The sequence below is a fragment of the Grammomys surdaster genome, unplaced genomic scaffold, assembly GCF_004785775.1.
Source record: "Grammomys surdaster isolate TR1022 unplaced genomic scaffold, NIH_TR_1.0 130, whole genome shotgun sequence".
NCBI lineage: Eukaryota > Metazoa > Chordata > Mammalia > Rodentia > Muridae > Grammomys > Grammomys surdaster.
Genome location: NW_021604588.1, coordinates 17,354,698 through 17,378,896, shown reverse-complemented (window position 1 = coordinate 17,378,896; position 24,199 = coordinate 17,354,698). Strand labels below are relative to the sequence as shown.

At 44.1% G+C, this 24,199-nt stretch overlaps 1 protein-coding gene across 1 annotated transcript in view; it reads left to right on the top strand.

The window, feature by feature from the left end:
* Positions 1-24,199, top strand: part of Iars2 (isoleucyl-tRNA synthetase 2, mitochondrial) — a 40,834-nt gene that overhangs the window by 9,720 nt on the left and 6,915 nt on the right. Inside the window, exons 12-21 of the mRNA XM_028759763.1 lie at positions 1,770-1,930; positions 11,266-11,368; positions 11,863-11,956; positions 15,240-15,348; positions 16,329-16,431; positions 17,148-17,273; positions 17,971-18,102; positions 21,984-22,090; positions 22,792-22,937; positions 23,885-24,075. Coding sequence (XP_028615596.1) covers positions 1,770-1,930; positions 11,266-11,368; positions 11,863-11,956; positions 15,240-15,348; positions 16,329-16,431; positions 17,148-17,273; positions 17,971-18,102; positions 21,984-22,090; positions 22,792-22,937; positions 23,885-24,075 — 1,272 coding nt within the window. The remainder of the gene's footprint in view (positions 1-1,769; positions 1,931-11,265; positions 11,369-11,862; positions 11,957-15,239; positions 15,349-16,328; positions 16,432-17,147; positions 17,274-17,970; positions 18,103-21,983; positions 22,091-22,791; positions 22,938-23,884; positions 24,076-24,199) is intronic.

The following is a 24,199-nucleotide window of genomic DNA, read 5'->3' as shown; positions in this document are numbered from 1 at the left end:
GTACGAATGTGCGTGTGAGTGTGTGCGTGTGTGTGTGGGTGTGTGTGTGTACGAATGTGTGTGTGAGTGTGTGTGTGTGTGAGTGTGTGTGTACGAATGTGTGTGTGAGTGTGTGTGTGTTGGTGGGGATAGTGGGGCTAAAGGAGAAAAGATTTATAATTTTTTATTATGATTTATTTTCCTAATTTGCATGCTTTTAGGCCCAAAAAGATCTCGCACTTGAGTCTTCCATGTATGCACATAATAGAAACAAGGCTGAAGGAGGCTGAGTGGGTCCTCAGGTCACTTTTGTGTCCATTGTTGTAGATGTAGCACAGGCTGAGGGCACCTGCGGTAGCAGCTGTGTGATCTCCTAGGACCTCAGTTCTATGACTCTTCATCCAGTCCAAGGTAGTAATGTCTACCAAAGGGAGCAAGTTGGATTCTACAGCAGTGACTGCCACACGATACACATTAGTGGAATGTTTCGTATCCCCTGTTGACTTGAAATTAAGACTGCTAAAAAGAAGGAAGCAAAACTGAGTTTTGGTCCATTTAAAAAGTTGTTTGGAGGTTGGAGAAATGGCTCAGTGGTTTACAGCTGCTCTTGCAGAGGACCTGAGTTTGGTTCCCAGCACCCACTGTAGGCTTCTCATATAATGTATATGTGTATGCCTATATATGTGCATGCCTATATATGTGCATGCCTATATATGTGCATGCCTATATATGTGTATGCCTATATATGTGTATAACCCTAGCTGCAGGGGTCCTGATGCTTTCTTCTGTCCTTTCCAGGCACATATACACACATCATTTTTTTAAAAAAGTTATGAATTAACTAATTTTATAGTTGGTGTTGCACACATTTAGCATGTTTTCAAGCTCTTTTGTTTAATTCGCTTGACTATATATTTTTACATGCATCAGTGGATATTTAGTCTGTTGAATAAAAGAAGTTCAAACATATTTATTAGCCAGACTGAATACACAGATGCTTTGCTTACAACTTGCCCCTGAAGTAGTAATGTAATTAGCCTGCTTATTCACTGGCTTTATAATTAGGGTCCTTGTCAGAGCTCTGTGCAGAAGTTTGTGTTTCTACACATGTGTAAAGTGGGTGTGCGACATGTAGTTTTGTTTTTTTTTTTTGTTTGTTTTTTTTTTATTTATTCTTTAATCTTTTTTTTTTTTAATTTTTTTATTTATTTATTATATGTAAGTACACTGTAGCTGTCTTCAGACACCCCACAAGAGGGTATCAGATATCATTACAGATGGTTGTGAGCCACCATGTGGTTGCTGGGATTTGAACTCATGACCTCTGGAAGAGCAGTCAGTGCTCTTAACCACTGAGCCATCTCACCAGCCCCTTGTTTGTTTTTTTTTTTTTTTTTTATTCCAATACAAGATACATCTTATTTTTTGATGTTTTTTTGCTTATTTGCATGATTTTTTGGGAGGATAAGCCCTCATTATGTATCTATTACTGGCAGGAACTCACTTTGAAGGGCAGGCTAGCCTCAAAATTTTGGCAGGCCTCCTGTCTTAGTCTCCTTAGCTAGCCTAACTAGTGTGTTAGTGCATATGCCCATCTATCTGCTCTTGACAGCTGAAATCTGGTTTTGTTACCACATTTGGGAGTCTTTGCCTTTTGGTTGTTTGCCCTTGGTGGGAGGGGGAGAGCTGTGAATGGTACACACACTCAGAATGGAGAACAAGAAAAGTCAGCACAGCTCTTACAATGTGTTCTGCTTCTCCCATTTGACCTGCTGATGAATGAATTGCAGGAGTCATTAAAGACAGTGAAGTTCATTCCCGGAGCAGCACTGAACAGCATGATTGACATGCTGGACAGGCGGCCGTACTGGTGTATATCAAGGCAGAGAGTCTGGGGTGTTCCAATTCCTGTGTTTCATCATAAGACGAAAGATGAACATTTGATCAACAGGTAATTCTTTTCTGATTTTTATTGTTTAAAATGAGGTACGTTTTCCTTGGAAGAACGGTGTTAGTAGCACTGGCTGCTCTAGTACAGTCTCACATTCATAGCAGTCCTCCTGCCTCAGCCTCCCTAAGTGCTCTCCTGGAAAAGCATACTGTTGCTGGGCTGGCTGATCCAGTAGTGAGTAAGACTGAGAGGAGAGCATGAATTTAAGGCTAAGTCAACAGCATGAGAGAAGGAGGCATTCAGAAGGCTGGTGTGCCCTCAACCCCATGAGGAGCCAATGATGCTCTTTGAGTTTTCAGTTTCTAGGTTGTTGCTGTTGGTTTTGTTGTTTGCGCTTGTTTGTTCCCTCCCTCCCTCCCCGCCCCCCCCCCCCCTCTCTCTCTCTCTCTCTCTCTCTCTCTCTCTCTCTCTCTCTCTCTCTCGTGCGTGCACTGGGATTAAAGCCTGTGCTACCACACCCAGCTCCTAGTTGCTGTTTTGATAGAGGTAGAAAGGGGACTACTGATCATTTCTGTTAGAATTCATTCTTGGTTTTCATTTCCTAAGATTGCTTTGACTTCATTTATTTTGGTTAATGAGATTTTACTAAATTATGCTATAGTATCAGCGACATTGGCTGAGTGTTGATTTTGTTAGTTGAGGATCTAGTAATCAGTTTTGAGGGGCAGAGGCAGTAAGTGATGGGTTGTTTGTTGTTTGAGAGACTTCAGGCCCAGGTTGGGCAGCCCTTCCTTCCTTGGGATTCCTTGGCATTGTTGAGATGGTTGGTTTTCACTGTCGCCATGATTGTGTGCCCTTAATAGTATCTTACTGAGTGTATGGATTTTAAAAGTTTTAAAAAATGTTGATTTAAGTTTTTTTTTTTAAGTCATGTATGATCACATAAGGGATAGGTTTGTTGTTATTTTTAATAATTTTGAACTGGGAATTATATCAAGGCCCATTTCCTGACCCCTGACCTGTATTCTAAGCCCCCAGCTGAGGGCAGGGAAGAGTGTTCTGCAGGAGTCAGGGTAGCAGTGCGTGCATACAGGGCACGCTCACGCATACAGGCCATGTGCGTGCATGGGGACCACACGGCCGCAGGGCTGTGAGAGGGTCAGAAAGGCAGTCACTAAGAACTGGCTGGGACAGGCTGAAGGAATCTTGAGTACCACACTAAGGATTTTAAGAAGTCTTTTTCATGATAAGCATGTATAGGCTAGATTTGTAAGACTATTTGAGTATTGTTACAGTTTAGAGCTGACTCTGCTCCAGTATTGTTACTGTGTGGTTCTTACAGAACTTAAGAGTTTGGTCAGTTATATTCCACTATTATCTTTGAGAATATATCTGTTGAGAATGAAATGATTATAGTTGTGATAAATTCGCACAAGTAAACTTAAAAGCCAGTTGTTTCTTAGTCCTCAGTTATCAGAATGCAAGACTTTGAGGGCATTGCCTTGAAGTGATTAAGGTAGGATGAGTATATGTTATTAAAATTAAAATGTAAAACAAATTTGGCTTCCATTTGTTTTGTGTGCAGGGGATTTATTGAACCTAGGCCCTATCAGATGTTAGTACACATTGTATCACTTAGCTGCACCCTAGACTTCAGCCACTCACATTCTACCACTGTGACATACCCCTAATTTTTTTAAAGATTTATTTATTTATTTATTTATTTATTTATTTATTTATTTATTTATTATATGTATGTGAGTACACTGTTGCTGTCTTCAGAAACACCACATGAGGGCATCAGATCTCATTACAGATGGTTGTGAGCCACCATGTGGTTGCTGGGAATTGAACTCAGGACCTCTGGAAGAGCAGTCAGTGCTCTTAACCACTGAGCCATCTCTCCAGCCCCATACTCCAAAATTTTAACAGCACACACTCTACCACTGAGCTACACTCCCAGACTTCAGCAGACTGGGTGAAACTGGCAATTATTTTAAAAGTAAAAATGTACACAGATTGAGCAGAAGGTGAGTTAGATGAAACAGATGTCACCATTGTCAGACAAACAGAGACACACATCTGCCCAGCATTCTCACTTTATTTCCTCAGCACGTTTTCCTGCTATACTGCAGACTCCCCCATGTTCTGCTGCACAGCACTCAAAGGGTGTTAGTCGATGTCTGGCTTTTCAGTAGCAGTGACGTACAGAATATTGGCCTATAGAATGACAGACATACGCAGCCACACGGTCTGTCAAATCCATAGGTCATTCTCCTGTACACCGTTCATGATGAGAGCTCCATAGTCTTCCATGGTTGGGTCCTTCTGGTGATGTGGTGACGTAGCACTTGGATTTTAGAACATTTATATTCTTAATTATTTGTTAGGAAATAGAATGAAGGTCATCATTTTTCTTTCTGAGTCAAATGATAATCAAATATTTACTCAGAGATGTCTGTCCTCCCTTTCCCATGTCTGTGGCAGGTTGGAGGCCATCAAAAGTAACAGCAGCTCCACTGGAATCCGTGCACAGTCCACATGGAGTTGCTGTTACACCTGATGACTCCACAAGTTTGCCGATGACTCCTTTTGCTTTAAAACACTAGTCACTCAGTGTGTATGCTTCTGAGGATTGAACCTGGAGTTTGGTACATCCCAGGCAAGTACTCTACAATTGACTCCAGAGCCAGCCCCAGCCCTCTGCCTCCTCCTGGTATGTGAGTAGGTGGTGGGAGTGGTGGGAGTTTGGGTCAAGACCTAGCCTATACCTGGCAGTCCTGCCTCAGCTTCTTGGGAGCTGGGATTCCAGGTGAGCACTGCTGTGCCTGGATCTTCTGCTTCCTGGATGAGAGTCTGCCAGTTGCCTCTAAACGTACTTGTTTTCCAAAAAAACCCTTACATTACTTATGTCCTAAATGAGTTTAAAGACTGACAGAATTTAAACTCTGGACTCAGACTCTGACATGCTGATTTCATTTATAGCTTATGTTTGCTTCTTTTCCTCAAGAACTTTTAATGTTAATATCATTGGTCATTTCCTGAATCTGTAATATAATCCTTGTTTAATTTAGGTGAAAATCTATCCCTGTTTAATAAAAGCAGGTATTTTTAAACGTAAAATGGATAAAATTTAGAAACATTGGCCACCTAGAGACGACAGGAAGCAGTTGATGATGTTTCTTTCCTTATTTTAGATGTACGCTGTCACCCAGCACTGTTGACTTAAGCGCTCAGGCAACTTGGAGCCAGCTTCTGGAAACCTGTAGACTTTATGTTCACTCAGTAAAAAAGCATCCTAAATCATTACCTGCTGCCTTTACAGCCTTCTTACAGGGCTGCGTGGAGAGCAGGCTCTTCCTTCCGAAGCTCCACTGTGTTCTTTGTCACATTTAGTGGACAGACAGGAGCACTTAGCCTCTTACCTCGTTCTTTCTCCAGTCACTTCCAGCAGAGGTCTTGTCCTGTGCCTTTTGCTTATAAAGACAGAACAGAGGGCCGAGAGGACAGCATAGGCTCTTCTTACCTGGAAGTCCTGAGTGCTTCCTGCTTCCCAGCTAAATAGTGCGTGTTGCTGATAGCAGAGCCTGGTGATTGGCTACTGTCAGCACTGCCCCACTGACTGGGTTTTCCCTGATGGAAACCGAAGCAGGAACACGGAATGCGTGATAGATAAGGCCCTTGAATCAAGTACAAAGTTCTGTTATTGGTCTGACTTATTGCTCTGTGAATTATAGCATTAAAGTGGAAACAGACTACAGAGTGATAAGTGGTTTCACCCTCTTTTATCAGCAGTAATTTATACTGGTCTTTAGGTCATAGGTCAACTGTGTGCTGAAGTATAGGATATTATTAATGAAATAAAGAGAATTCTTAAACTTGCAAGGACAAACCTTAAGAAATTCTTTTACAATATTTGAAAGCATGACCTCAGTTTCAGTATTTATTGGAAGGAAAAGACTAATGAATTCTGTACAAAGATATGCATATAAGATGTCCAGTGTAGCTGTGTGTCAAGGAACTTAATGATATGCAAAAGAAGATAGGGCTAGGAACATAGCTCAGTAAAAAGCACTTGTATAGCCTGCATGAAGCCATAGGTTCAAAGCCCAGCATCATAAACATACACACTGCTGGGGTTTAAATCGTGTACAGAAAATGGTCACACAGACATTTAAAGCAATAGCTTTGTTCTTATTGGCTGCAAAGGCCCCACACTGAAAATCCAGTGACCAGAACATGTCCAGCATTTGGCTGTTTCAAGGTGGTTGCTTCTTGTTTTATTTTGGTGGGAAGTCAGTTCCCTATTACTGAGCTGTATTCCTACCTCTGAGTTTTCCTGAGACACAGACTGTGGCAGCTCCACTGTCCACAAGGTTGGTGACTCTCCAGTTTGTCTCCTGAGTGTGGGATTCTGGTCCACGCAAGAGGAATCGACTCTTCCATGACAGCACTGCTATGCACTTGAGCTTCGATGAGAAGGCTTTTGTTAACCTACCTTTAAGAAGTAAATTCCAGTTTTAAAAATCAGTTAATCAGCTTTGTTTTTACTGACAGTTGCATACATTTGGTACATAAAACATGGTCTCTCACAACACAGGCATGTTGCCTTAGGGTGCGCCTGTTTGGTTTCTGTAATTCTCTAACTCTAGAGCTGATTGGGTTTCCTCTTTTTAAAAAAGTGAGTGTTTTGTCTGTGTAGACTCTCAGGACAGACCTGACTGCAAAGCAAGAGGCTTAGCAAGGAGCAGCCTGTGTTCTTCAGCGGGGCGTGGGAGGGCCCGGGGTGGGAGGGTCCATCTCAGCTGGTGCAGCTCCTTTGGGTGCACTGAAAACATTTCTCTTTCTTTCTTTTTTTTTTTCTTTCTTTCTTTTTTTATTTTTGGAAAACATTTTTTTTCTTTAGATTCCTAAGAACAAAACTGGGCTATTTTTTTGGCATTATATATATAGTTTAATTTGCCAATTTTTTGGAAACAAGTATGTCATATATGTGTATGTATGTATGTATGCATGCATGCATGCATGCATGTCATTGCGGTCCTAGGCCATGTTCATGCTGTGCCAGTGTTCTCCTGCTGATCTCCATACACACCTGCCTGGTCAGGCTTTGTAGCTCGCTTTGACTTTGCACTGCGTCTTCCTGCTGCCTTCTTTTGGGGTGATGAGGTGACAGATGCACACCCTGCTTGAAGCAGGCTTTGTTGTTGGTTGGTCTTGTTTTTTGAGACAGGGCTTCCCCTTCCCTGGTTGACCTGGAACTTACTCTGTAGACCAGGCTGGCCTCGAAGGTGTGTACCTCCATCCCCAACCCCATCCTCACCCTGGGTTTGAAGCTGTGTTTGTTTTGTTTTTAGATTTATTTATTTATGTGTATGAGTACACTGTAGCTGACTTCAGACACACCAGAAGAGGGCATTGGATCCCATTATAGATGATTGTGAGCCACCATGTGGTTGCTGGGAATTGAACTCAGGACCTCTGGAAGAGCAGTCAGTGCTCTTAACTGCTGAGCTATCACTCCAGCCCCAGAAGCTGGGCTTTTAAGAATTACTGCACGTTGTTTTTCATTGGTTGAGATTACATTTGTAGTTCTGAAATTCATAAAAATATTACTAAAGTAAAAGAAAAATAAAACCAAACACGCTCTCTTTCTTACTGACTGCCAGACCTCAGAAGTTTATAATAAGGATTTCATGATCTTAAAATGGACTGCTGTAAAATATAAGATAACTTAGCATTGGGGTGATGGAGGCAGGAGGAGGCAAGACAGACCTGTTCTATATAGTGACATTGCAGAAGAGAAGGGGGGCACTGAAGGAAAACAAAGCATGATTATATTTCTTCTGTTAAAACATTGTTATGTGTTTAAGTGAACTATTAATATTTTTATTAGGAAATGTTGCGGTTAAAGAGAACTTTATTCAGATGTCTAAGGTGTTTAAACTTGGGGTTTTATAGTTGACTTAATAACATATAGATATTTAAAACCAAACATCTTTCTTTGATTTATAGACTTAGCAAGGTACTCTCATGTAGCTAAATAAACACCTAAGCTATATTTCTAAAGTATTGTTGAATTATCTGATATTTATTTAAAGATAAGGAAAACAGTCATTGAAGGTGAATTTGTTATTATCGGATGGGTGTGGAGGAATATATCATGTAAGGCTTCTCACTTTTCTTTAGTTATTAAGACTTAAAAAATAAAAATGTTCGTAATCTTCTTTTTATACTTTTTCTAAAATACCATATTTTCCTCTTGCTGTTAGCCGGTAAGCCAGATAGAGTATGTTCTTTGAACTCTGTGCTTACTCTGTCAACACACTAATCTCCTGAGACGCCCTCTTCCCTGCCTCCAACCTTGGTTCACAGCCTGTCCTCTGCCTGTGCTTAGCAGCTTCAGAGAAGAGGGTGTAAGTTCACCCCGGCATGTGTATGACAAAGGAGGCACACAGCAATGAAAACAGCTCCCACCTGAGAGGATGACATACCTCTCAGTCCTAGTTCCAGACTTGTCATTTACTTAGAAATCTCGAGACACAGAGCAGCCAGCCCAGAGCTTCTGAGTGTACTGTGCTGTTCATTTATTGATAATGCTAATATGAAATGCAAACAATCTACTTTCACTTCTGTATTATTTGTACCTGTTTATTCCAGACACATTCAAAACTTTTCATTGCTTGCCTAAATTTGGCAATCTAATGGTAACATAGAAGGCAATGACGCTCATCTCCTTTTTTTTAAGGGAAAAGTATGTAACTGGTGTGAACAGCATATCTGCTGTCTATAATGTGTATATTTGAATGTACTCTACTGGTATTTCTGGTTTTGTTCTTTGGGACATTAGGTTTCTTCAGATTTTTCTATTACTGCATGTTCATATTTTCTTAACTGATAAAGTGTTCTGTGCACAATATATAAAGACTAATGTGTAACCAAGAATTATTGTCATACAGCTAGTTCCCTGTTGCATAAAGTTTTTATGATCACCCAGGGAAAGCTTATCTTCACCGTTAAAGTCCATCTGAAGTCAATGTCCTAGCAAGTGGGACTTGTGCCAATTTGATATTTTTATATTCATGTTATATGTAAATTCTTGGACATTTTGGAAGCATTATACGTTCAGTCAATCTTTGTTTTTTCAGTCAATCTTTTATAAAGTATCACTTTAATTTTTTTTTTGAGCTAGCCTCAATATGTAGAACAGATTGTCCTTGAATTCACAGAAATCTACTTTCATTTTCGTCCGCAGTCCTGGAATTAAAGATGTGTGCCATTATGCCTTTGCTTCTCTCTCTATTTTTAAGGCTTATTTTGCTTTATGTGTGTGCATGTATACATGTGTGTCCTAGGCATATCTGGTACCCACTGAAGAGTGCATTGCATCTCCTAGAACTGGAATTTGGTTGTGAACTAACTGCCTTGTACTCAGAACTGAGCCTGGCTCCTCTGCAAGAGCAGCAAGTGCTCATAATCCCTGAACCATCTCTCCAGTCTTTAGTGAGGCATCTCAGAGTTCAGGTCAAAGAGCGTGCTAATTTATATTACCTACCTGATTTGCATCCCTTTGCAGTTTTTACAAACAGCTTCATTGATTCATGATACACCAGAGCTGGAAAATTGGAATATTTGGTTGTATGCAGTATGATTAGCATCTGCTGGTGCAGATCTGGAACTTGGATTTTCCCTGTTCACTGTTCTGTCCATTCCCAGTAACTCTGCCGGCTCTGCAGTCACTTGCAGTGGAGTGTAGAGAGGTGGCCGTTTCAAAGACAGGGTTTACTGTGTGTTTTATTCTTTAATACTCTGGAAGCTGAAGAGCTAGTTTACTAAGAGTGCTTGATGCTCTTCCAAAGGATTAGAATTTGCTTCACAGCTCCTGCATCAGGCAGCTCTCAGCTGCTTGCAGCTCCAGCTCCAGGGGTCCCAGTGGCAGCCAGCCTCCAAGGCTATCCACACAAATGTGGTGGACAAACATACACAAACACAGGAACATATAAGTGGAAATAAATTCTAAATCCTAATGTAGGTGCATGACTTAATAACGAATATAGAACATTCAGTTTTATCTCAAAGACTCAGTCTGAATTCTTTTGGTTTTTAGAGACACAGTTTCTCTATGTAACTTTGGATGTCCTGGAACTCACTATGTAGACCAGGTTGGACTGGAACTCACAGAGATCCACCTGCCTCTGCCTCCCAAGGGTTGGATTAGTGTACCACCAGCGCCCAGTCTGAATTCTCACGTACATATTAATTATATGTTAAAATGGCAAGTGCTACTGAGGGCACTTCATTTACTAGGTCAGTATTTGTCAAGTCTTGATGATGTGCTGCTGCTCCTGTTTTACAAATGAGAACCCAGAAGTGCAGAGAGGCCCAGGGCTTTGCCTGGTGAGTCAGTAACTAAGTTATCACTTGTTGCAAAGCTGTGGGGTCTGTGCTGCTGCCTGTTGTGTCTGCTAAACAGAAAACAACTCCAGGAGGCCTGGTGTCAGCAGGAAAATAAGTATTAAGACTGAACAGCACTGGACAGGAGGATGGTGAGTTCCAGGCCTTCCTTGGCTACACAACTGGACAGCCTCAAAAACAAGGGCTGGCTTGTAGCTCAATGCTCGCAGTGTATAGAGCATGCATGGGCCCTGAGTGTGAGCACCAGCACTACCAAGTAGTAAATACCTTGTTCTATTAGAGGAGCCTGGGATCATGCTTAAGATGCTGGAGCTGCTCATTCATGTTTGAGCAGATCGGTTGGGTTGTTTCTCAAGTCTTAGCCATGTGAGAGGGTCAGGTGCGAGCCTCCCTGTGTACCTTCAGTGTGTGTGTGTGTCTGTGTGTTTGTGTGTGTGTGTGTGTGTGTGTGTATGTGTGTATGTGTAGTATGAACTGCCTCTTATGCCAGGGGATGGACTAAGTCATGGGCAGAGACGGGACCTTGAAAATTTCTGAGAGGGATGTGGAATGACAGCAGTTACAGGAATGCTTCTGCTGGAGTGGGGGTCGGCTTCTCTGTGAGAGAGGGAGGGAGGGTCAGGATTCTCTGTGAGAGAGAGGAGTGGGTCTTAGTGAGGGGGAGGGTGGTGTTGCATAGCTGGTGCTGAGGCAGTGAGGTATACTGAGAGCAAAGTAGAGCTGACAGGATGTGTCAGCTTGATTTAGCAGTTAATGAGGACAGAGTTCCTGGATAGGAACCAAATGGACCGACACTGGAAGTGTGGAGAGTGCTGTTTTCCTGTTTAGGGACATATATGATCAATATGATCTTATTTGTACTGAATTTAAAAGGATGGGATCAATCAAGTAAGCCATTTAAGATTCTGCTGAAGTTGGAGAAACAATAAGTGACAAACGTTTGTCGCAGTACATTGCTGATCCTGCCTCTGTCCCGACAGCCAAACCACCGAGCATATCATTAAACTGGTGGAACAGCATGGCAGCGATGTGTGGTGGACCCTCCCCGCGGAGCAGCTTCTCCCGGCAGAAGTGGTAGCTCAGGTCAGTGTGAGCAACTCATGGAGATAAAGGTGACTTGAAAGCAACTGAAGTGGGAGAATTAGAGGCAGATGCAGTTTGGAAGTGAAGGTTTTTTTCTTGCAGTGAAAATATAGTTTGTAACACAGCAGTGGAAGGTGGGGCATTTGTAACCTCACTGGGCCAGTGCTATTCAGGCTGTCTTAGGTGACTAAGCAGATGGGACCATGAGAAAAGTCCCTCCTGTTGGCACAACAGGGCTGTGTGGGTCTGACCCAGAGATCCCTGATAGTGTTCTCTGTCTGCATCTTACTGGAAGAGGAAAACATGACTGGTGCTATACCAGTGGCCGTTCACTTTCCGTGCTGCCAGGGGTTGTGTTCAGCTGTGAAGTGTGTTGTAGTGTTGATTTTTAAATGTGGATTTAATGACTATATTTCACTTTCTTTAAACTCCTGGAACATTTACTATGTATGGTGTGGCCTTAGTAGATCAACTCTGTTCTGCTTTCTTCCTAGGCTGGTGGTCCTGATGCTTTGGAGTACGTGCCAGGGCAGGATATTTTGGACATCTGGTTTGACAGTGGAACTTCATGGTCTTGTGTTCTTCAAGGTAATTATTTTTTCTTTTTCTTTTCATTTTGTTTGTTTGTTTGTTTTTTCAAATCAGGGTCTCTGTGTAACAGCCCTGACTATCCTGGAACTCATTTTGTAGACCAGGCTGGTTTTGAATTCAGAGGTCTGCCTGCCTCCTGGGTGCTGGGTGCTGGGTGCTGGGATTAAATGCATGTACCACCACACCCAGCTCAATTTCTTTTTTTTAAGATACATTTTTATTCTCTCTTTCTCTCTCTCTCCCTCTCTCTCTCTCTGTATGTCTGTGTGTCTGTGTGTGTCTGTATGTTGGTATGTGCATGTGAGTGTCAGTGCCTGTGCAGGTGAGAGGGTACTGAGTCCCCTGCCTGGAGCTGGAGTGACAGGCAGTTCTTAGCCACCTGATATAGGTGTTGGGAACTGTGTTCTGGTCATCTGGAAAAGCAGCAGGAGTTCTAACCATTGAGTCATGTAGCTAGCTACTCTTTCAGGTAATCTCTAACATTAGATTATAAGCCAGTTACATCTTGAGGGCTGGCAAGATGGCTTAGTGGGTAGAGGTGCTTGCCACACAAGCCTGGTTACCTTAGCTTCATTTCCTGGAGCTCACACAGAAGCAGAAGGAAAGTACTGTCTCTGGAGACTTGTCCTCTGAGGGACACGTACACAGCAACAGTAATAGTTCTGAAAATACAGAGCTATTAACTTAGATCTTTGACCATAACCTTTGTGGGGGTTATTGTTTTGTTATGGGGTCCACTTAGACCCAATACAACGCAAACACCAGGACAATGCAGATAACAGAAATTTATTGTAATCAAGCCATTACTGATCGATCAGGGTCCAGAACAGACTTGGGAGCTGAAATGCAGCCTGGAGCAGAGCTTTTAAACTTGAGAACCACAAGCATCTGGGCCAAGTTACAGTTACATTTTTTCACCAGTCAGGATTTAGGGAGAGGGGCTTTCCTCATGTGGTTGGTCTACGTCAATTGGTACAGAATGTAGATTTACTATTCAATCAGATCCCATTTGTTCTTCTGTGGTTGGGAGCAGTCATTGTGTTTTAGGGAACAAAAGAGGACTATCAGAAGCTGATTATCTCCCCTAGGCCCTGGGATCTAGAACTTAGTTCCCCCTGTCATTAAAATGGAGTCTGGAAACAAAATGGCAGTGCTTAGGACAATTTTCTTTTACTTGTTCCTGAAAGGTTGTTTTTTTGTTTCTTTGGAACAGTCTGTATCTTAGTTAGAGTTTCTGTTGTGAAGAAATGCCATGACCATAGCAACACTTAGAAAAGAAAGCGTTTAACTGGGCTGGGTTACAGTTTCAGAGATGGTCCATTATCAGCATGCAGGTGATATGGTGTGGTGCTGGAGAAGCCGCTGAGAACTACATCCTAATATTGCCTGATAGAGAAACTGTGTCTGGCAGGTGCTTTTGAACCCTCCACGCCCCGCTATCCCCCCACCAGTTACATACTTTCTCCAATATGGCCACACCTCCTAACTCTAATCCTGTCAGAGCTCCACCGGTGACTAAGCATTCAAATCCATGAGCCTGCGGAGGCTGTTCTTACTTAGGCCACCACAGGCTGCTCCAGTGCAGCCCTGGAAAGGCCTGGGAGGTCACTTAGTCCTGGAATTTCTCAACATACTGGATTTTTTTTTTTTATTTTGTTTTTTTTCGGGACAGGGTTTCTCTGTGTAGCCCTGGCTGTCCTGGAACTCACTCTGTAGACCAGGCCGGCCTCGAACTCAGAAATCTGCCTGCCTCTGCCTCCCAAGTGCTGGGATTAAAGGCGTGCGCCACCACTGCCCGGCAATTTTTTTTTTCTTTTTTGAGGTGAAATTTTATTTAGAACTATACTACTTAAGATTAGAGTGAGAACCTATAACCAGCCTGGTGGTCTATGCCTATAATCCCAGCACTTGGTAGGTCGAGGCAGGAAGATCATGACTTTGAGGATTGCCTGAACTACATAGGACACCCTGCCTTTAAAATTACACCAAAAAGGTTGGTTGTTTTTGTTTTTTCCCTCTTTGCCAGCAGTGCCTTCTCTTTGGCCTGCTTGGCAGCCCTGAGCCGCCCAGCTTGGAAACCATGGACTTAATGTGACCCCATCATTCCTCACAAGAGGCCAAGCTAGAGCCAGGCCAGTGGTTAGTGGTGTCATGGTGCACGTGTGGCTTTCCTGTGCTCATCCCTCTGCAGAGGTGCGCCTTCTTAGCTCCAGTTCTGCAGACCTGTCTTACTTTCAGTCAGGTAAGTTTTTGACTCATTGCTGAAGAGACAGGGAGAGCATGGTCAGGAGTCAGGAGGAGCAGGAGAGGTGGCCACATAAGCGCTGGATGCAGACGTCCTAGAGGACGCCAAGGAAAGAGGGAGACGTGGAGTGAAGGAAAGAGCGAACTGAGATGAGAGAGTCTGTGGAGGAATCAGAGCAAGCCAGCAGACAGCCCCCCATCCCACCACATGCCCGCTGGGAACTCTGGAAGGAGGGCCGGGGCAGCAGCTCCTCTGCAGCTGCCATCTGTGGACGGGAGGGACTTGAGGCTTCCTGTGGAATAAGGGTGTGAACCAAGGCCTTACCATGGGGGTTATGGCGGGAGGGTCCTAGCAGGTGAATGGATTCCTCATTTGGACCTCTCAGTTTACAGTTTGAAAGTCAAATGTGTATATTCATGCTTACAGACTAAGAGGTACACTGGCTAAATGTTAATTTAAATAAACTTTTGTAATTAGTTTTTTATGTTATTTTCTAATACTGTTTCCTGGATACACTTGAGGCATTATCAAGGTTTAGGCACTTTGTTTCGTACATTCGCACAGTGTAGGTGAGTAGCATTGCTTGTTGAAAAAGCAGGAAGAAGCATTTTCTGCTAGCACACAGCAGACAGCATCCTCAGTGTCAGGAGCGAGTGTGCTGTGCAGGAAGTGGTGGTGCCTCAGTGCAGGACAGATTCCTTCACTGGCAGCCTCAGCAACAAAGCTACTCATTCACACTGTGGCTCTTGGGACAGCAGGCACAGTAAAGGTGAGACTCATGCTGGGCCTTGGGTAGATGAAACTGCAGGAACTGTTACTCACACCTGCCTGTCACATGACTTCAGTGCATGCTAGGCAGCTTCCCAGCATACCCGTGCTAGCCTTCGGCATCATCAGATGTTTGGGATCACGTGGGCTTGACTGCAACAGAACATGGTCTCTAGAACCCAGTCACATTGGTTACCCTAACACTATGGCACACACGTCGTTTTATTTTCTGTTCTAAGTAACTTCATTTGTGTTAATATATTTCAGGCACCCAGAAGAGGGCAGACTTGTACCTGGAGGGGAAGGACCAGCTCGGGGGCTGGTTCCAGTCTTCTTTGCTAACAAGTGTGGCTACAACGTCCAAAGCACCTTTCAGGTAAGTGCTCACTCCGCACTAAGTGAGCCCACTTTGATGATCCTCTGAGTGCCTGCCATGCGTGCCACACACGCTTGCGGACAGAGGTGCATACGCCGGAGCACCATTCTTCTTGCTTCTGAGAGGAGAGACCCACAGTATATCCAGAGGAAGAGGTGCGTTTTGTGGGTGCAGCAAGGCCGAGCGATACTGGGTTCACCTTTGATGTTAGGTACCATTTGTAAGAAAGTTGCATGGTCTCCTTTTGTATAGTTGTGGTGGCACATCCTGCAAATCCAAGCACTCTGGAGGCAGAGATAGGAGGATCTCAGGATCAGGGTCAACCTGACCATGTGTGGCCCCTGTCCCCAGAAGAACAACAAAAAGCAAATCAAATCAACACAGGAAAAAGAAAAGGGGAGAGATACAGCCATGTGTGGCACCTGTCACTTGGCAGATGGCTCCTCCTGGAAGCTGTGGTAGCATTGAATGGAGTTAGCTGACAAACTGTGGGGCAGCAGCTTCAGCTGGCGATCCACAGGAGTACAGGGAAGGGCAGTGTGGGCGAGTGAGCAGGACCCACAGTGACTGAGGGGCTGGGTAGGGTATAGGCAACTGCTATGGAAGACTGTGAAATAGTATCCTAAGGGTTTGCTCTGCTGTAGTTGTCTCCCACCTGAGACAGTTCACTGCCCAGTTCTGTGTCACTTTTAAAAGCCAACCACAGTAAAAAGTGCTTTTATCCTAAGTTGTCTTTTTGAAGTTAGTTTTAAGGAGGTGGTCTGCGCTGCTCTTTATTTTGTTGGTTTTGGTAATCAGAGGGCAGGGAATGCTCTGATGTACAGAAAATAGAACAACTGCTTTGCTGTGTTTAAGCCGAGGACTCCCTGCTTAACACCCTGGTACATGAATGCTGAAAAACAAGAAGTGTTCACCCATTGTCTGTCAAGACATCCCCAGTGATTAAAATGGCCTCTCACGCTGGTCCTCATATTTCTTAGGACAGTGATGGTTCATGGATTTACGATCGGAGAAAAAGGAGAAAAGATGTCCAAGTCCCTTGGGAATGTCATTAATCCTGACACTATCATCAGTGGAGGAAAAGTAGGTGTCTGACTGAAACTCATCTTCATTTTGTTGTCAGGTTCTTAAATTGACAATTAAGTCTCTAGTACTTAGCTCAGTGAATAAACACAAGGTTGACAAGATTAGAACTGTCTCTGACAGGATATGCCAGGGGCGGCACAGCTACTCAGGAGGTGGAGACATGAGGGCTTCTTGAGCCCAGGAATTGAGGGCCAAGAATAGTGGATGAATTACTATAATGTTCTAAACATAAGCTTGCGTGTACACGTATGTGGAGGCCTCAAGGTATCAGGCTTTATTATGTGAAACTACAGATTTATAATTAAATAGAAACAGGAGAAAAAATGAGATTATAAATTCTGAGTGTATATTATTATATTCTTAGAAATACACACTTTAAATTCAGAATGGCATTATCTCTGGGGTTACTGGAAATTGGGGGCAGGTTGGAGGTACTTTCATGAGAGGTCCATAGTGTGTGTTACCTTGCTCCTGTGACTTTCCTGTCTTACAGTCACCAGGACAAACCTGCCATCTGTCTCAGGCAGGTTTGTCTTGCTAGCCTTCCTGTTTTCAGATACAGCCTACTTTGTAGTGAGTGTTTCAGTACTGTGCTCACACAGCTGCGTTTACAGACTCCAGTTTCTCATGGGGAACTTTAGCTAAAACCTTTGTTCCTCTAATTGAAATAAATCCAAAGCCATTCTATTAACATGTTGTTTTTCAATGAAAAGGACCACAGCAAAGAGCCTCCCTATGGGGCTGATATCCTGCGCTGGTGGATAGCGGAATCCAACGTCTTCACAGAGGTGACCATTGGCCCCTCTGTACTCTGTGCTGCCAGAGATGACATCAGCAAGGTCAGTCCTGCTCAGTGAAGTTTATGAGACATGTATGAAAATGAGATACATGTGTCTACTTTAAATTCCCGTGTTAATTTGTTTAAAATAGTAACACTAAGAAATGTACATGGCAGCCAGATGGTAGTGCACACCTTTAATTTCAGCACTAGGGAGGAAGCAGTAGGCAGATCTCTGTGAATTTGAGGCCAGCCTGGTCTACAAAGAGAGTTCCAGGACAGCCAGCACTACACAAAGAAACCTTGTCTCGAAAAACAAAACAACAACAAAAGAAATGTTCATGTTTTTATATTTGATTAATGTATAGATTACACCATAAGCTGATGTAATATTATACTTTATATATACTGTCCATGTACTCAGTGACTTTGCAAGTTAGATGCATTTATTTTTCTTTTCATATGTGAATCAGATGAAATAGCACATAGCCATCTATGTATGAATAAACACATGAGCAAAACAGGCTCGGGAAGAGAGTTAATGAAAAACCCAGCTGGTGGTTGTTTCTTTATAAAACTGGGTATTAGAGTGAGAGTTTCTTTGTGCCTTTGTAGTCTTATCTAGGAATAATAGGATTTTAAAATCTTGCTAAGAAAATAACAGAACTTAGAAAAAAAATTAATGGTTATAAAGTACCTGGTGAAATGGAGAAGCCTGGACTTGTCTTTAACTGTGTGCTTTCTCTCACTCTGAACAGCTTAGAAACACACTCCGCTTTCTCTTGGGAAATTTGACTGGTTTTAACCCAGAGACGGACTCTGTTCCTGTGAAGAATATGTACGTCATAGACCAGTATATGCTGCACTTAATTCAGGATTTTGCGACAAAGGTCAGTGCACAGTAGAAACATCAGCACCTGTCCAGTAACTTCCAGCGGACGGACCTCGCTCACTAGAAACCATCCCTATTGTACCCTAGAAAGTACACTACTTCCTGTCTCGAAAAACCAAAAAAAAAAAAAAAAGAAAGTACACCATTACGTTCCACACAGTTTGCGATGACCATGGCCTGAAGTGTTTCCATGTCTTTGCTGGATTCTTGCTTTTTTTTTTTTTATCATTTAATTTGTGTGTGTGTACACACACATATGTGCATATGTGCACACACCAGAATTCATATGCGGAAGTCAGAGGACTACTTATGGACTTGGTTCTCTCCTTCCGCCCTGTGAGTCCCAGAGATCTAACTTAGGTTGTCAGGCTTGCAGGCAGGCACGCCTACCTTCGGAGCCATTTCCTCGCCCCTCCCCTGCCTCTAAGACTGCCTTCTGGTGAGAACTACAGGAACCAGCTTCTCTTCCCAGCAGGCATCCCTCAAGATCCTTGTTCCTTCAACAAGGAGTAGAAGTGCACTGTTGTGGCAGGTGTGCCCTTGGAGCGTGGACGGCTCCTGAGTCCTCACACTCTGTGCTGTGTGTGCTGAGGGTTCCCAGTTTCATGCCTCTCGGGTGCCTTGTGGGCATCGGAACCTGTCATACATTGCCTGGCTGTGGTGTCTGGAATCTCCATGGCTCTGTAACTCTTGTGGGTTTTGTGCCTGGGAAACCAGCGCCATGAAGAGGCACATTGCCAAGTTCTACTGTCAATTCAAGGTGCCGTCTGCCTTCGTCTGCCACAACTGTAGCTGTCTTTGTGGGTTTTGTTGATAGAACCTAAGAAACACTTAGTTGACTTTGAGCAGAGAACCTTTCAGCAGGATTCTAAGTTTAGCTTTTGTCCTTTCAAATGAAATTGTGCATTCATAAGCTGGAGCCTTCAGTGGCTGTGTAGTGATCTTGGGCACCTTTCTTACTGACCCCATTTTCCCTTAAATGGCTCTGTGCTAACAGTTCCAGCTGCTGCTCTCTCTGTATTGTGCAGCTTGCTCAGGTGTCTCTCCTCACCAGCTGCACATCTGTATACCTTTGCTGTCTGTCGTAGGGTGGCTGACAACAGCAAACAGTAACCATGCACAGCACAGCATGGATACTACACTGTCTTCAAGTTTCCTCTGGAAGACAACTTAATTTCATTACTTTTGAGTTTAGCCTCACTCAAATACCAGGACGGAGACTGGAGAGATGGCTCAGCAGTTAGGGGCACTGGCTGCTTTTCCAGAGAACCTGGATTGATTCCCAACACCCACATGTTAGCTCATAACCATCTGTAACTCCATTTCCAGGGATCCCACTCCCTCTTCTGGCCTCTGCATCCACCAGCCACACAAGTGGTACACAGACATACATGCAGACAAAACACCAATATAGAAAATAAAACGAGTTTGAGAAAAGTCACTAAGACAAGAGCAACGTGCAGTTGGGTTCTCTGCCAGAATACAGCATGAGTGACCTCTAGCCAGTGTCCAGTCGTCCTTCTCCTTGTCCTCAGGTTTCTGGCCATTCTGCCCTTCCAGACTCCCACCACAAGGGCCCACTGAGCATGCTTAAGGCGTCCCATACTCTCATCTCTTGGCTCTTCCGCATTCCTCTCACATACTCTAACAAGGCCAGTGAGCCAGAATAGCTCTCTCATAGTAGCTGCCCGTCCTGGGGCGTCCAGAGTTAGCCTCTTCTTCCTGACAAGTACTCGGAAGCACCAATTTAAGGAAGGGTTTATTTTGCATCTGTTTATTTGGTGTAGTGGGGGCTGTGCCACTATGCACATACAGCTGTCCAAGATCGCGAGAGTCCCAGGGATCAGATTCAGGTTGTTAGGCCTGTTGGTAGGTACCTTTAACTGCTTTGCTACCTCAGCAGGCTGGGAAGACACGGTGACCAGGACACAGGTGGTCAGTCACATTGTATACTATAGTCAGGAAGTCAGGAGATTAATGCTGATGACCACTTATTTCTCCTGTTTACTCAGCCCAGGACCCCGCCCACCATGGTGCCACTCATATTGAGAGTAATTCTTCCCTCCAGTTGAACTTCTCTGAAAACACAGCCACAGACACACAGACGTGTGTTAGGTGGCTCTAATTCCCGTTCACGTCAAAGTGAACCATCACATGTATGTAGACAGTTCCCAAAACCTGGCCTGTGTTGCTTCAGTGTACCCTGTGTCAGAAGCATACGTGCACGTTTTCACTCAGTTAGAACATGGATGAGGGCATGTGTGGGGGACATTAGTGACTCGCTGGGACTTCCTCTTTTGAAAGTGATTTGATTTGGGCTAGTGAGATGACTCAGCTGATAAAAGCCTGGTGACTTAAGTTTGAACCCCAGAACTTATGGTCGGAAGAGAACCAACTCTCAGAAGTTGTCCTCTGAGCTCACTGCACATGTCTGTTGGCACATGCACTCACACATACAAACACTAGTAAATTAAATAGTACAGATTTAAAAATTTTTTTCTCCCCCTGACCCTGTACCTCCCCAGTATATCTCTTTTGAGACAGAGTCACACTGTATTGCCCTGGCTGGCCAATAACTTGCTATGTCGACCATTCTGCTCCAAACTCAGATCCATTTTCCACTGCCTCCTGAGTACTAGGATTAAAAACATGGCCTAAAAAACTTAAAAACTTAAAAGTGGTGTGAGTCCATTACTTAGGACTTAGAGGCGGGAGAGTGGCTTGTGGTAGAGAGCTTTCCCAGCATGCACCAAGGGCCTGCGCTCCTCTTCAGCACTGCAGATTTAAAAAACAGAGTACACCTGGGGCTGGGAGAACAGCATGGCTGGTAAAGAGGTCACTGCTCAAGCCGGAGCACCCGAGCGTGATTTCTAGCCCCACATCACATTGAGAAGGTCAGGTATGGCATGCGCGAAGACAGCACCCAGAGGAGCAAATTTGAGGTCCAGACCAGAGAGAAACCCTATTTAAAAAGCAAGGTACATGGTTCCTGGCTCGAGCTTGACGTCTGGCATCCACATACATGTCACCTACACATACATGAACGTATGTTTTTACACAAAGCAAGCAATTAAACATGGATCTGTTTTCCTTGGAACATGCTCTGGTGTCATTCCCAGAGTAGAGTAGTGACTATTGTGAACAGTTGCTGTGCCTTTAGAATGACGTTCCCTAACATTCTTGCAGACTTGTTTGTCTTTGAAACATTTTTTCTTTTTTTCATGTATGTATATGTGGTATGCATGCATGTGTATGTGCAAGTGTGTGTGTGTGTGTGTGTGTGTGTGCATTGGCATGCATATGCAGAAGCACAAGGCTGACACTGTTCTTCCACGTCATCCTTTGAGGTAGGTTCTTACAGTCAAATGAAATCTAATCAAATGGGCAGGTAAGACGGCTCAGAGGGTAAGGGTGCTTGTTGCCTGATGACCCGAGCTGGGTCCCCAGGACTCACACAGTGAAAGAAGAGAACCAGCTACTGACTTTCCTTTGACCTCCACATGTGATCTGTGGCACATGCCTTCTCCCCATGCCCCAATAAATGTAATAGCAAATTTGTAAAAGTAACAAGAAAAATGAACCAATAAACAGTACTTAGAATTTCAAGGGAAAGTTTTATCAAAGGAGAGGAAAACCCAGAGCTCACCCCTATGATGGCCTTCGCAGCCAGTCTGCTTCAGGGATCCCTGCTCCGAGCTGCGCTATGTCCACTGAGGACTATGCGAGTTCTGGGGGTCCACACTGGTTCTCGTGCCTGTGCAGCAAGCGCGGCATCTGAGCCATCTCTGAGATGCTGGTGAGAGGAGCTTGCTTCGCCCGTGATGTACTGCTGTGCTCGTTGCTCGCTGCGGCCTTCATTTCACCATCTTTGCTCTCTAGATTACTGACTCATACAAACAGTATGACTTTGGAAAAGTTGTCAGACTGTTGAAAGCATTCTACACCAGAGAACTGTCCAGCTTTTACTTCAGCATAGTCAAGGATAGGTAAGTGTGACTGTGCACACAGTCCTCAAGAGGGATGCTTGAGTGTCTGTCAGCAGTGTCCAGGATGCAGTGGCCACGGTGAGCAGCTGGGCAGAATTATAGCTGGGATCTGGAGTCAAGCCTGAATGTCAGTTATGCCTGCCACTTACTAGCTTTGTGTTTGGATGATTAGGGGATAATCTCAGTTTGTCTGAAAAATGAAGAGGGTAATACCCATCCTTATAATCCCAGCACTTGTGAGGCAGAGGCAAGGGATCTCTAAGTTTAAAACCAGCCTAGTCTACAAAGAGTTCTGTGCTAGGCCGGCTAGGGCTGCACAGTGAGACCCTGTATCAGAACACAGCCACTCATGTGCATGGTACCTATTTACAGTGAGTTATAGCTGCTGGTAGATGAACACCATGCTGTCAGAGAGCAGGCCCAGGACTAGCCAGGCAGATCGGTAATGACACTGGCTTTCACAGTGCACCCATGGCACCATTGGGAATAGTAGTCACTCAGATGCGGTCAGTTACCTTAATATGTGCAAAGTCAGTGATCTAGACTGTCATCCACCTTAACCATCCACAGTTGGGCAAAATATGAGAAACCAGATAGATCCTGAGAGAGTAAAATCGGATAGACAGTAAGGTGTCCAGAGGCAGTATGGATGTGCGAAGCCCAGAGCAGCGTGTCAGCTGCTGAGCAAGCTCTTCTTTCAGGCTCTACTGCGAAAGTGAGAAGGATCCCAAGCGCCGCTCCTGTCAGACAGCATTGGCAGAAATTTTGGATGTGTTGGTTCGTGCTTTTGCCCCCATTCTTCCTCACTTGGCAGAAGAGGTGTTCCAGCACATTCCCTATCTTAAAGGTAAGGAGAACTGTTCTCTGCATGAGAAGACTTGTGCGGGGGTTGGCAGTGTCGCTGTGATAAGGGTAGTTTGGTACAGTCTGCTCTGTCCCTTCATACAGAGTTAGGGCCACCTCTAGTGCCTTCTGAAATATATGGAGCCCTTGACAATATTGAGAAACCACTTCTGCTTAAATGTGTTTATAAGGCCTGGAGAGATGGCTCATTGGTTAAGAGCACTCGCTGCTCTTCCAGGTTCAATTGAGCCCACACAGCAGCTCCTACCTGTCTGTAACTCCAGTTCTAGGGGATCCAACACAGACAGCTATGCAGGCAAACATTAATGAACATAAAATAAAAATCAATTTAAAAAAAATCTTTGGGCTGGAGAGATGGCTCAGCAGTTAAGAGCACTGGCTGCTCTTCCAGAGGTCCTGAGTTCAATTCCCAGCAACCACATGGTGACTCACAACCATCTGTAATGGTATCTGATACCCTCTTCTGGTGAGTCTGAAGAGATAGTGCACTCAGATATATAAAATAAAAAAATCTTTTAAATGTGTTTATAATGTTTCAAAATGTATTTTAAGCTTTATTCAAATAAAATACAGTGCTTTATAGTGAATGCTTTTATGTTAGTTTTTTTTCTCTCCTGATTTTATTTTCATAGAAAACTAGAAACTTGCAGGGTAGGTGGGTGGAGGATCATTCCTAAGCCTCAGGCTTGGGGACTGTTGTGTCCCCATCGAGCGCTTCTCATGTCATAGCTCTGCTTCACTTTGAGATGTTTACGTTTGTGTGTTACAGTGTGTGAGGGAAAGGGAGCCTTTGACTTGTGGCTCCTGGGACCATCAGGCTGGTTCACTGACCTTCGCATCCTAGATGACAGCCCTGCCTCTCCGTAGTGTTTGCTTAGAGCTTATACGCTGCCGAAGCTGTATGTAACTCAGTCCCCACTTATTTTTAAGAACCTAAGAGTGTTTTCCGCACTGGCTGGATTAACACAAGCTCCATTTGGAAGAAGCCAGGACTGGAGGAGGCAGTGGAGAGTGCGTGTGCCATGCGAGATTCCTTTCTTGGCAGCATCCCCGGCAAAAATGCTGCTGAGTATGAGGTCATCATAGTGATCGAGCCAGGGCTGCTGTTTGAGATCATGGAGGTATGTGTGGTGGGTGAGGCGTATGTAATGGGTGGAGGCTGTGTGTAGTGGGCAGAGGCTGTGTAGTGGGTGGAGGTTGTGTAGTGGGTGGAGGCTGTGTGTAGTGGGTGGAGGCTGTGTGTAG